This window comes from Branchiostoma belcheri, unplaced genomic scaffold, assembly GCF_001625305.1.
Source record: "Branchiostoma belcheri isolate BF01 breed outbred unplaced genomic scaffold, Haploidv18h27 scaffold86, whole genome shotgun sequence".
NCBI lineage: Eukaryota > Metazoa > Chordata > Leptocardii > Amphioxiformes > Branchiostomatidae > Branchiostoma > Branchiostoma belcheri.
The window spans coordinates 688,321-701,017 of NW_017804531.1; the positions used below are offsets into that span (position 1 = coordinate 688,321).

Genomic DNA, 12,697 nt, shown 5'->3' on the forward strand with positions numbered 1-12,697 from the left:
TCAGAAACGTCGATGAAGGTTAGACATCCATGTAGATCATAACGTGAAAAAATAAATCTGGGCTGATTTTGCCTCTCCCTGGTGGAAAGGCTCCTAGGAGCGTGATGTAGTCAAGGTAACAGTAACCTTATCAGTTACCCAGTAATATAAAACGTAATGTTATAACGTTATACGTATTCCATCATTGTCCATAAGTCTTGTCAAATATTTTATTTTCTATCAGATGTACAGGTGGTGGTAAGAATATACGTTTCGTACTGAGTTCGCCCATATCTTTGTCCATTTATTTGGATTAATTGATGTTCCTCTTTATATAAAAAAAAAAAAAAAAAAACAGGAGAAGAACTAACCTTGTCGCTGTCCCTCTCCCTGTCCAGTATCTCGTCCCTGGCCCTGGCTAGCTTGTCCTTCTCGGTGTTGGCGAGCCACTCCGCGCGTACGGCCTGGTCCCGCTGTCTCTTCATCAGGTCCCGCTCGTGCGCCAGGTTCTGCACGTCCCGCTCCAGGCTAGAGATCTTTATACTAGAGAGTTGTCTGTCTCTGGTGGACATGAAAAAATAGCCCCGAAGTTTCATTTTCAAGACTGTTGCTCGAGATCTTTATACTCGATAAAGGTTAGGTTCCAATACACAAGGAGTTGTTACTCAAGCAACTGGATAGATTTTGAAAACTGTCAGACGTTTCGGTTATATAACATCCACTACTTTTTGTTAGTCACTAACGAAACCAATTGAACTTTTGAATCTTCAAACAAACGGTTTTGAAGAGAAAGCCTTAGGGCATTGCATTGTTGTGCGGCCTTCTTTTCCGGACAATCTTTCCACTTTATTCAACCATCGTGTGGATTTTTGTCTGGAATTGCATATCTACATGTATTCTCACTTTTACACACATGTAGTAGATGTGTGTGACACTTTAAAAAGTGCAACGAAAAGTTATATTTTACATTGTATTTTTACATACCTAGCTGAGTTGTCCCTCGCAACGTACCACGACTGTTGTTCATACTTCAGCTTGTTGTTCTCCGCCTCAAGCGTCTGTATCTTAGTCTCCTGGTCCCTAATCGTCATGGACTGGTCCACCGCAGCAAGCCTCCTCTCCTTCATCTTCAAGTCTTTCGCCAAGTGTTTCTGTAAGTCTCTCACTCTCTCACGCAGCAAAACCTTCTCAAGGTTCTGGGCACGAGATCTACTCATGTTTCCCGCCAGTTTAAATCTCTGCCCCAGGGTGCCGTCGCCCGCACTAGGGCCTTCTCCGAGGAACTCGCGAAGCTTCTTCGCCCTTTTTCTAGAAGGAAGTCTCTGTGTTTCTGGCTCGAGTACCGGACTGTCTGCCTCTGATGACGTAAGCGACCTGGTGTCGTCGTCGTGTGTGATGACCAGCCGGTTTACCTCGCCTGGAGTCAAGAGACACCAACGTTGTGAGGAGGAGTTTCCCTCATCATATTTTATCTGTTCACTCTATGATATAGGGATTTTCTTTTTACACAACCAGTAATGTTTCTCACCTGTTTACGTTCTGATGCTGTCAGACATCTCCTCTGTTCTTCTCTGTTTTCTGTCACAAATTTTTGTACAGTAGGCCTTCGAATTTCTGATGAATCATTTTTTGCAAAAATCATTTCGTACTTCGTCGACGAAGGTTAGACATCCAGGTACACTCTTCTGCTTCCCCAGCAGCACACTCTTCTGATTTTATTATTTACGTGCGAAATAAAGAATACAAAATACAGTACATGGTCATACATAGATACATGTAGGGAATCTCACCGGTGCCTCCCTCCCCGCCGCTGTGCCTGACCTGTAGTAACCTCTCCAGAGCCGGCTGGTCCGTGTGCAGCAGGACGGCACAGAACCTGTCCACCACGGCCGGGCCCTGCTCCCTCAGCAGCGTCAACACGCGGGCCTTCCGCCGCGCACTGGTGGACTCTCTCTGCGGTAGAACAGGACAAATATTACTAGGTCTGTATCTGTATCTGTTTAGCCGCACTAGGCCGGCACAGAACCTGTCCACCACCGCCGGGCCCTGCTCTCTCAGCAGCGTCAACACACGGGCCTTCCGCCGCGCACTGGTGGACTCTCTCTGCGGTACAACACGACAAATATTAGCCGGAATAACCGCGTCAGTATACGTCACAGAACCTGTCCAATACGACCGGGCCCTGCTCCCTCAGCAGCGTCAACACGCGGGCCTTCCGCCGCGCACTGGTGGACTCTCTCTGTGGTACAACAGGACAATATTAGCCGGTATAACCGCACCAGGACGGTACAGAACCTGTCCACCACGGCCGGATCCTGCTCTCTCAGCAGCGTCAATACGCGGGCCTTCCGCCGCGCACTGGTGGTCTCTCTCTGCGGCAAAACAGGACAAATATTACCAGGACAAATATCAGGACAAATATCATCTGTTTAACCGCACCAGGACGGCACAGAACCTGTCCAACACGGCCGGACCCTGCTCCCTCAGGAACGTCAACACACGGGCCTTCCTCCGGGCACTGGTGGACTCTCTCTGCGGTACAACAGGACAATATTAGCCAGTATAACCGCACCAGGGCGGTACAGAACCTGTCCAACACGGCCGGACCCTGCTCTCTCAGCAGCGTCAACAAGCGGGCCTTCCGCCGCGCACTGGTGGTCTCTCTCTGTGGTACAACAGGACAATATATTAGCCGGTATAACCGCACCAGGACGGCACAGAACCTGTCCAATACGACCGGGCCCTGCTCTCTCAGCAGCGTCAACACCCCATCACAGAACCTGTCCAATACGACCGGGCCCTGCTCTCTCAGCAGCGTCAACACCCGGGCCTTCCGCCGGGCACTGGTGGACTCTCTCTGCGGTAGAACAGGACAAATATTAGCCGGAATAACCGCGTCAGTATACGTCACAGAACCTGTCCAATACGACCGGGCCCTGCTCTCTAAGTAGCGTCAACACGCGGGCCTTCCGCCGCGCACTGTTGGTCTCTCTCTGTGGTAGAACAGGACAAATTTTACTAGGTCTGTTTCTGTATCTGTTTAACCGCACCAGGACGGTACAGAACCTGCCAAGCACGGTCGGGCCCTGCTGTCTCAACAGCGTCAAAACGCGGGCCTTCCGCCGCGCACTGGTGGTCTCTCTCTGCGGTCATCCTCCTTCGCAGGGCTAAAATCCTCCGGTTCCCTTCCGGTTTTAGCCCTGCTATTTACCGCTGACAGTTTGACTTCTGGTGACGTCACTTATAAATAATTCATGAGCTTGCCTTATTTGGCACAAACCAATCAGATGTCGGGGGGCTTGCCCTAACTCTGTCTCGGCTTTGGCCAGGGCTTTGGCCGCTGCTGGGAAGCCCATATAGCACAGGCTCTTCCCTCCTCCTGTCCGCACACTCAGAAAAACGTCTCTGCCATCAAGCAGCGCCCGTAGCATCGACTGCTGATGCTCACGAAGCCGCTCGACTCCAAATAAATCTTGCACGGCTCGCACGAAACTTCTAGTATCTGTAATAGCCGCCATCTTGGCCTGTCCCAACATGTAACCTGATTGGCTAATAGGTTCCCAGCGACCTTTGCGGTTTTTGCGCAAAGCTCGGTGCGCAAATTCTCTGATTGGCTGACAGCAGTTTGGCGGTGACGTCACCAGAAGTCAAACTGTCAGCGGTAAATAGCAGGGCTAAAACCGGAAGGGAACCGGAGGATTTTAGCCCTGCGAAGGAGGATGTCTGCGGTAGAACAGGACAAATATTACCAGGTCTGTATCTGTATCTGGTTAGCCGGTATAACCGCACCAGGACGGCACAGAACCTGTCCACCACGGCCGGGCCCTGCTCTCTCAGCAGCGTCAACACGCGGGCCTTCCGCCGGGCACTGGTGGTCTCTCTCTGTGGTACAACAGGACAAATATTGCCAGGAAAATTACTAATAAAGTGGTGGACGTACCAAGTACTAAGTACCTAATACCAGCCCAGAGAAGAACAAGAAATAGCCATGCCTTCAAGTACCAGAGTTATCAACCAAGGATTGAGGTGTTCAAAAACTCATTCTTTCCTAACTATCGCAGAGAGGAACTAACTGTCACCAAGTACAGTAGGGGCATTGTCATTAGATAGCTTTAAACAATTAGATGTTCAAGGGTTAGGTGTAACAGTTCGTTCGGTGTAATGTAGCCAGCTGCCGCCGCGCCGCGTGTCTGCGAAGCTGGTGTGTTACGCCGAGGAGCGGTTATACATGCTAAACAGATACAGGTCTAACTGGAAAAAAGTAATTGAACACTCAAGAAGGTATATCGATGAAGATTAAACATCCAGGTTATGAGATACACAAGTTTCAAAACTACCACCGGACGTTTCAAGTAGCATCCACTACTCAGGATCAGGCCTGACTCAGGTCTTCATCAGTGACTAACGAAATCGGTAGTTTTACACGTGATCTGCCGAACATGATTGTGTTCAAAGCGCACTACTAGTACTCATGTTACGTGTTAAGTACCTCTTAACATCACTACTCCATCAACTGGAAACTTGAAGTTGAATCAACGTGTCGAAAATAGCATGGACTCCATTCTCCATTGTTCAATACGGGCAGATAAAACGGTGTTAGGAAACGTACCCGGGAGTGGAGAGTTGAAGATTATGAAGTATCATAGTAAAATGTTGAATGTTTAACTCTATTATAGCTGACATTAAGCTTTCGACTTATTTCATCTTCCCGCTCTTATTTTGGTGTCGATAGTTCGTACATCTTTCCTACTTCGACAAGCAGTGGTATTCTTTTATATGTACTACTATCCTTTCTACTTTTCATCACCAACTTTCTTTCGAACTGGTGCAACTCAAGTAGTTAGTCCTCTCAAACAACTCTTTTTCCAAGTCTACTGGTGCAAACACATACACAATACATGTGAAAATAAGGCTTTACCTTGATTTTGTCCACTTCGTCGTGAGAAAAGACGTCGTTGTTCTCCAGCAGGCTGTAGAAGCGGGGGGTCAGCTGGAGCTCACGGAGCAGCAGGGAGAAGTTCTGGTCGATGGTCCGAACATGCGCGGCGTCCATTCCTGGTTTAGTACGGTAAATTTATTATATTTTCTCAACATTCTGTCTTAATACACAACAGACGCAACGAATAAAACACACACAGACGTACACACATACACACATACATACACACACGCACACACATACACACACACACGCACACACACACACACACACACATACACTCACACATACACACACACACACACACACGCGCACTCACACAATCAGTCACTATCAGAGTCTGAAGTATGTTCTCAGAAAGACAAAACTGGTGGGTTGTGCGGTACAAAGAAACAAACTAGCGAGCAACAATAAGAAGCACAAAAAGCATACAAACGGATACATACAAGATAACAACATATCGTACTTACACTTTGCCAGTGCCAACGACCAAGACGAAAAGAACACATCACATAACCAAACTCGGCCCTGTCATATAGTAGTCAAAGGCCCGCAATCTCTAATCTCACACGAAACGTGTTACAAAACGTGCCATTCTGTGCTACATCCAGGCTCCCTTTTATCACAATCTTCTTATGCAACGCCCTCACTGGTTGAGATAACTAACACAAAGGCTTTAAGCACTTCAAGTGGCAACAGGAAAAAATACATACCTATGGTGGGAGTCAGGATTTTTCTCTAGAGCACGAGCTGATCTATTCCTACCGTGTGTCTGGTGTCACTGGAGTGTCGGTACGTAAAGACGAGTACACGTACTCAAAAAGTGTCACTGAATCATCTATTGTATCAACATAATCGTTGCGCAACAGTATGAGAATCAACTACCAAGAAAGGCAATAGTTTGGCACACTGCATGGGCACGCAAAGAATCCGTACCTCTATGTTATGAAATGGTAAAATGCAGATTAGCGCAGCTGGAGGCAGTATACATTTCTGCTCTCCAGGGTTACATGATTCGGATAACATTGTTTCCAACAGGTACTCAACTGCCTAAAGACCAGCTACATGCATGAGTAGGTCTATAAGTACACTACAGAGTATAGATCCGGGAGCAACAAAGGACATAACGTCACTATTACTATTGCACTGTATTTTACATAATATGCCTTTCGTTTTGAGTTCAATGACGAATATTGTCGAGCGTTCGATCGTATACTATGAATTAATAAAAAAAAAATAGAAGAATAAAGAGAATTGACTAATCTCCAAGCAGATCCCAGGATGGCAAAAGACATTATCAAATTGAGCAGGCAGTATCCATTGCCCAGAGAGGGTCCAATACGCCACTCTAGGATCTGCTTGGAGATTAAAAATTGACTGGGATTCAAAAATCGTTTGTTGGCATCAACTACCAGCCATGCAAACTACTGCAAGACGTAAAATCGTTGTCAGTTTATTCCCACATTTTGACAGGTCATCTCTGTCTAAAATGCAACAACAGCATACTTCACCACTAAACATCTAAATGCATATACGTGATCCATCCTACATTGATATGTACATCTATAGTATAGTGTAACTTTATTTCAGTCTGCAACACAAAGAAACATTTTTACAGTGAACTCTTCAAATGGAAAGGCACTGCCTGTTCACAATTGATGTCCATACATAAAAATCATGTTAAAAATGATAATATATTTACTACTTATTTGTACAAAATCATTCTGTCATGAAATGGAATCTTAAAAGCACTCTACATATTTGTAATGCTTATTTTTTGGCAAGCATGAGTTAAAGTCTACTTAATTTATAAACTTACCACCCTACAATTGTGACCATTGAACCAAAACAAGAAAGGCATGCACAACCTATAATATTGGGTTAAACATGTCTGCTAAATTGGTCAAGCCATGTCAAAGAAAAATCTGGATATATTTCCTTGATACAAGGCATCTGATTGGCTGCCTTTTCTATCCTTGATACAAGGAATTTGATTGGTTGCAAACAATGCAAGGAATATAATGGCAGTGAGGCACAAGTCCTCACAAGCCCTCTGTAACAATTTATTTTAACTTTCAGAACACAAGCTTTACTGTAATCACATTATGGGCAGTGCAGCACCCTTAGAGGGATAAAGGTTTATGACATTGTGGATGTTACTACTGTAACATTGCATTTAAAGGTTTTCAAACTGATTGTAGAGTGGAGATATGTTACCAGGTTAAAGACAGTCCCACCCCGATTTTTCACAAGGACTGTACATTTGATATGATCTGTACTTTTCCTCAAAGAATTGTAATTCTGCACATAGTTCAGCACCAAAAATGCCTTAAAATGTGGGGCCTGGAAGACTGGGAATGATATTGTACCAAGAGACATGAATATACACCAGCTTTCACAGGCTCCAGCCTTATTCATAGTTACTGTAGTATTGTAGTGCTTGCACATGACCAACTTTTTCTGCCGTTTCTCTTGGTAAGTCCTTGTTTTGTATATCACAAAAGACTCAAGCACATGTACATTGTTATACCCCAGCTTAAAACAAAAAGAATGCCTGTTTTCATTTCATTTAATACATCATTTATATACAAATCAAAATGAAATAGAGAAAATTTCAGTAAAAACATATTGTTGTAGTTCACTTTTATTCTATGCAACTTGTCTTAAAAGCACCACTTACATGTATGTCTAAGTTAAAATCATTTTTCTAATTCATGTGTCTTGGAAGTTGAGGCACCATTCTTTGGAATTTGCTACTTGAGTTGACACTTAAACCTTGTTTTTGTGTCTTTGGTTTTTGTAAGATTAATAAGTATTGTTTTACGTTTTCTTTTTCACCTTCTTTTCACCTCAGGAACTGTGGCCATTTAATGTATAACACTTTGTGTACTCCATTCACTGATAATACAATGAACATTTTTGATCAGAATATTAGTAATTACAATCTGATGCATCAGTCTTAATCCATTGACATAACATTCTGGTTAATCACATTTACATCTTTGCAATTATTGTGCTAGCCTAGGTGCTACCATCCACAGTTTCTGCCGGCTCCCTAATGTTGCTGGCCACCACATAAGGGAGGCGGCAGAAACTATGGAGGATGGCACCCAGGCTATTATTGTACATTCAAAATTCAAGATGGATTTATTGGTACACCCATCTTGTTCAACCTGGCCATATTGTACAAGGTTTCCAAGTTTTATATATCTGTGTTTGTCATTTTCAGAATTCATCTACCACAATTACACAGCATTACTTAGCATGTCTGAGTGTGAAGAACTAGGTACAGAAATTTACACCATTCACATTGCAGCAGTACTACAGTGCAGGATGACTACATTACTGGGCTTTAAAGCTGAAATAACTACAACACTGGCATCCTCTTCAGACCTCATCATGGCGCATCCTTCTGCGGGTGGACTGGCCAGCCTGGAAGACAAGAAACAAGAACTTAACCTCTTAAAAACATGGCACAGATGAAGACATAAATTGTAAATTATAATTATGGACTTCAAGCTTTGTTCCAACACAAGCAGGAAATTCGCCATAAATTTTTGGTTGATCTTGTCAACCTTCATCAGATGTATGGTCGCAATGACTCATTAATAAACAAAACATTCATTCATTCATTCATTCATTCACATTCATTCATTCATACATGTAGAACAAAGCTTGAACCAACACAGATGAGCTTTCATTCGATTAGATTTAGATTGTAAATTGTTGTGTAGCTCACCTTAGTTCTGCTGTTGGCACCGTTACTGTCAGTTCTTCTCCTGCTATTGGTTGTACCTGAGCCTTCTTCACTTGGTACAGATCTGAAAAATATGGATGTTGACATGGTTGACTGGTCACTAGATTACAACTACAGTCAAACTATCCAAGAAGAACACTTAAGATGTAAGATCTGGTCTATGTGGGTACCTACTTGTGTCAATGTGAAAACAGAATCCAATGGACCACAAAAAAGTGAACACAATGGCCAGGTGGTTCTTATGTAGAGGTGGTTACAAGCAGAGATTTGACTGTAGGTTATAAAGATACCCCTTTAAAAAATCCCAAAGCCAAGATTCACGTACATGGAATTAAAAGACAATTTGAAAGAGAAGGATAACAAAAGACTAGGACTGACCTTGAGGAAGACTTGACTGTTGACTTGACCTTGGTTGACCTTGACGCCCCTGGACCCATGGCAAAGCTAGCCTGGTACCCAGGCATGGGCTCAGGCTGCTGTGGCCTTCTGGTCGGCTTGTTTTTAGGCTGTGTTTTCACTTAAGAGGAAGAATTACAGAAATCAGTAACTAAATAATGTAATATGTTTTAGTGTTCCTTGCCATCACTACTAAAATTACTAGCAGAATTTGTCAAGAACAAATTGGGAATAGCAATGGTAAATTAATTGTACAAACATAACTTGAAAGTTGCATCTTTTCTAATATTGATATACTGGTGTATTTGTAGTTTTGGTTTTGTAATTCAGTCAGAGAAACTGTAATCTTTTGACAATAAATTTCTTCCATATTTCAACTCCTCTGTTGTGCAATGTGAACCAGTCAGAATTGCTCGAGCAAGGTAACACAGGGTCACCAAAACGTCGGCTAAATAAACCTCTTGGTGGTGTAAAAAAAAAGAGTCTTTTTATTCAATATCACCAGCAGCACCAACTTTACCTTTTGGTTCGTCCATGGTTAAGTCTATCTCTGTCTCCTCCCCCCACGCCCCTTTCCTCCCCTTCTGTCTCTTGTGTTCTTCCATCCGTTCCAGAATTTCTGACGTGGCCATATTGTCGTCCTGTAGGAGAGACTCCAGAGTCTTCCTTGTTCTTGCTGCGCTATTTGCCCGATAACGTGGCGCCAGTTCTGGTGATTCGGCCTCCTCTCGTGGCTCTGAAACTTGCCCAGTTTTGGTGTTAGACGACGACTTGGTGCTAGTTTTCTCCTGGTGCAGACTGGCAAAGTGGTTGGTAATGGTGGTGGCACCTGGGCGCGTACCCCCGGGGTTCTTCTTGGGCCCGACTGGTTTCATGCGGTGATTCGTGGACGAAGACTCCCCAAAGGAGAGAAATGATGCTGAAGGATCACCTGAAAAAAAAGAGTACAGTCAGTTGTAAACGTATATCAAATTTATTGTTGAATAAACTGAAAGATGCATGAGAGCTACTCTATCAAGAGAAAAGTAACAGAGTTTACATTTGATACTGCAGGAAGTATTGCTGGTTTAGGACAACTATAAAATGACAAATGTATAAAGTATGACATACATCAATGAACTTTAGACATCCAGGTAATGAAAACTGAAAACACATGAAAATTGCTACTCAAGCGAAAATGTCAAAATCTATCCAGCTGAGGTAACTGCTTTTCTTGCATAAGTATGATATATGTATATTTTGCAATGCACCGAAAACACAAGTACATTTTGAAACTGAATTTTTTGTCGACCCAAGAAATACAAGATGTACAACCCTCCTTGAGACCTTGATACAGCTGAAAGGTACTGTGAGACACACAAACGGTTGTTAATCTGCTGATAGAGTTGGGGAGATAAGGATTTTCTTCTTACATTGTACACAACTAATAGAGTTGGTCTTACCTTGTCTCTTGACCCGTCTTGTAGGGCCTGTGTCGGAGTACTGGTCCTTAGAGGGTTTGTGTCTGCGGACAGGGGGTGCCACGGAGGGGGGTAGCTGGGGAGGGGGGCGCGGCGTGGGGGCCTCTGACCTGAGGTCATCCATCTGACAAACAGACTATAGGGGGAAAACAGTCCAACATTGAGTGTCTTAAAAAGGGCATATTGTTATTGACATACCCTCAGATGCCTCAATGTAGGGAATTTATCACTTAAATATCAAGAGGAAGATGCAAGGCAGAATGATAAAAGAAATACAAATTCCTAGACAATGTGTGCATCAAAAATTATGATGTTCTCTATTAAAAAATTACTCCACATCAATTTCGACTACATTATATAACAACATTTTAGAGATATTGTAGATATTGTAGTTTTTTCCAGACAGTTGTTACCTGTCTCCTGTTACTGTATTGCAATGAGTATTATACTTGATTGTAAAAGCAATTAGCCTTCGGGCATGATTTTGCGAATAAAGTTTCTATTGTAATTGTAGTGAATTATACGGTGATGGATATGAGACTACTAGGACCTTCCACCTTCAAAACTTCATCTAACCAGTGTGAAAGTTTTTAAGTTCAAGACTGAAATTTGAACTTTTTACTGCTGCTTTTCTGAAGCCTAGACCCTTAAACATGCATTGAGAGTTAATGAGTGAATAAGTAGCCCCATGTCTGTTACCTGGTGCTGTATAAGAAAGTCTGCTGGCAGCAGGGTTCCACAAAACTCACACGGCAACATAGCTGAGTCATCGTCTGGTACTGGGACTTAATAGGCAGAAATGCAAAGGAGATTATTAAAACAGTGTTGTATCATTCAGATGCAACTTCTGCAAACAAAAGTACATTCAAGGACTTATATGAGCATAGTTTTTATATAACAATTGAGATACTTTTGATTCTTTTATCCTTGACTATATTTATTTCCTGTCATTTATCTCAGGAAAACTAATCATGATTTATTAATGGTCAGTCCTACAATGCTTCTAAGCAGATACTTAATGCTAAAGCTGTAACAGGTATTCTGAAACATTTCAGATTATATGTGTGTGATTCAGCACAACTTACTTGGGTCTAGGGGAATGCTCCGTAGTCTGAAAGTAGAAAGAAACACCCAGTTTTGAACAAACATATTCAACAAAAAAAATATAACATAGGGATCTTACCATTAAAATGAAAACATCTTGGTTTACACACAAGAAGAACCTTCCAACTACCTGTTGTGATATTATCTTAACACTGGTCACTTCAATTTTGGAATGTCACTTTCCAAATTTGCAGACGGCCATGTTGAAATCCCTGATTTTCAACTTTGCCATTTCTGCAGGTAAAGTAAATTTTTACATACCATTTGAAAGATCATGTTATCCTCAGTACCAGGTTATTTTTTTATGGTCAAAACATACATATTTGTCAAGATATTTCACTTTAAAAATTGCAATCCCGTCGGTGTACAAGCCACACCGACGGGATCAGAAGCCCACCCCGGTCGGTAGTAAACTCTACCCCGTCGGGGTGGAAAACCACCCCGCACCCAGACCGCATCCAATTATCCTCATGAACACCCCATGAAAACCACTGAATTAATGAGAATTCACATCTTCACACCAGTGTAATTAGCAAGTTTGTGTGATAATTCATGAGAAGTCTGGGCTCAAAGGTTACCCCGACGGGGTTGAACAGCCCCGTTGGTGTGTTGAACAGCCCCGTCGGTGTGTCAGGATGAACAGGCTGGGCTAATGGCCTAAGCCTTCAGACCAGACTGAAAGTAATTTCCCAATGAAGTTTAAAAAATTAACATTAAACTTGCTTCTAGGTTGATGGCGGTTTATACACAGTTTATTATATCACTTCATTATTGTAGTTCTGTGTGTATTCCTGCAGTTTTTCTAGACTGTATTTTCCAGGATTATGAAAGAACATTGTCTTCAAAGATACAAATGAGTCATGGATATCTCTGACATGGCAGGAATGGATATGATTGACCAGTCAACCTGCTCCACATGAGTGCCATATATATGTACATGACGTGTACAATCCTGTACATGTGTAGGTCCTAACAAGGAGGTTAAAATCTAGTCTTTGTCCACCAATACCTAGCTCACTGTAGGATGAATTCTAGCAAGGAGGTTATAACCTCTAACCTGGC

General features: G+C 42.9%; 2 protein-coding genes across 2 annotated transcripts in view; both read right to left on the reverse strand.

Moving 5' to 3' along the window:
• Window positions 1-3,132, reverse strand: part of LOC109487114 (caldesmon-like) — a 10,402-nt gene extending 7,270 nt beyond the window's left edge. The window contains exons 1-7 of the mRNA XM_019791084.1: window positions 3,046-3,132; window positions 2,687-2,836; window positions 2,419-2,511; window positions 2,132-2,218; window positions 1,770-1,932; window positions 964-1,396; window positions 351-540 (exon numbers count right to left, since the gene is read on the reverse strand). Coding sequence (XP_019646643.1) covers window positions 351-540; window positions 964-1,396; window positions 1,770-1,932; window positions 2,132-2,218; window positions 2,419-2,511; window positions 2,687-2,836; window positions 3,046-3,132 — 1,203 coding nt within the window. The remainder of the gene's footprint in view (window positions 1-350; window positions 541-963; window positions 1,397-1,769; window positions 1,933-2,131; window positions 2,219-2,418; window positions 2,512-2,686; window positions 2,837-3,045) is intronic.
• A 3,248-nt stretch (window positions 3,133-6,380) lies between these two features.
• LOC109487116 (TRAF-type zinc finger domain-containing protein 1-like) overlaps window positions 6,381-12,697 on the reverse strand; it is a 14,607-nt gene continuing 8,290 nt past the window's right edge. The window contains exons 9-15 of the mRNA XM_019791085.1: window positions 11,617-11,642; window positions 11,231-11,316; window positions 10,514-10,667; window positions 9,592-10,002; window positions 9,054-9,192; window positions 8,658-8,739; window positions 6,381-8,350 (exon numbers count right to left, since the gene is read on the reverse strand). Of these exons, the coding sequence (XP_019646644.1) occupies window positions 8,306-8,350; window positions 8,658-8,739; window positions 9,054-9,192; window positions 9,592-10,002; window positions 10,514-10,667; window positions 11,231-11,316; window positions 11,617-11,642 (943 nt within the window). The 3' untranslated portion in view covers window positions 6,381-8,305. The remainder of the gene's footprint in view (window positions 8,351-8,657; window positions 8,740-9,053; window positions 9,193-9,591; window positions 10,003-10,513; window positions 10,668-11,230; window positions 11,317-11,616; window positions 11,643-12,697) is intronic.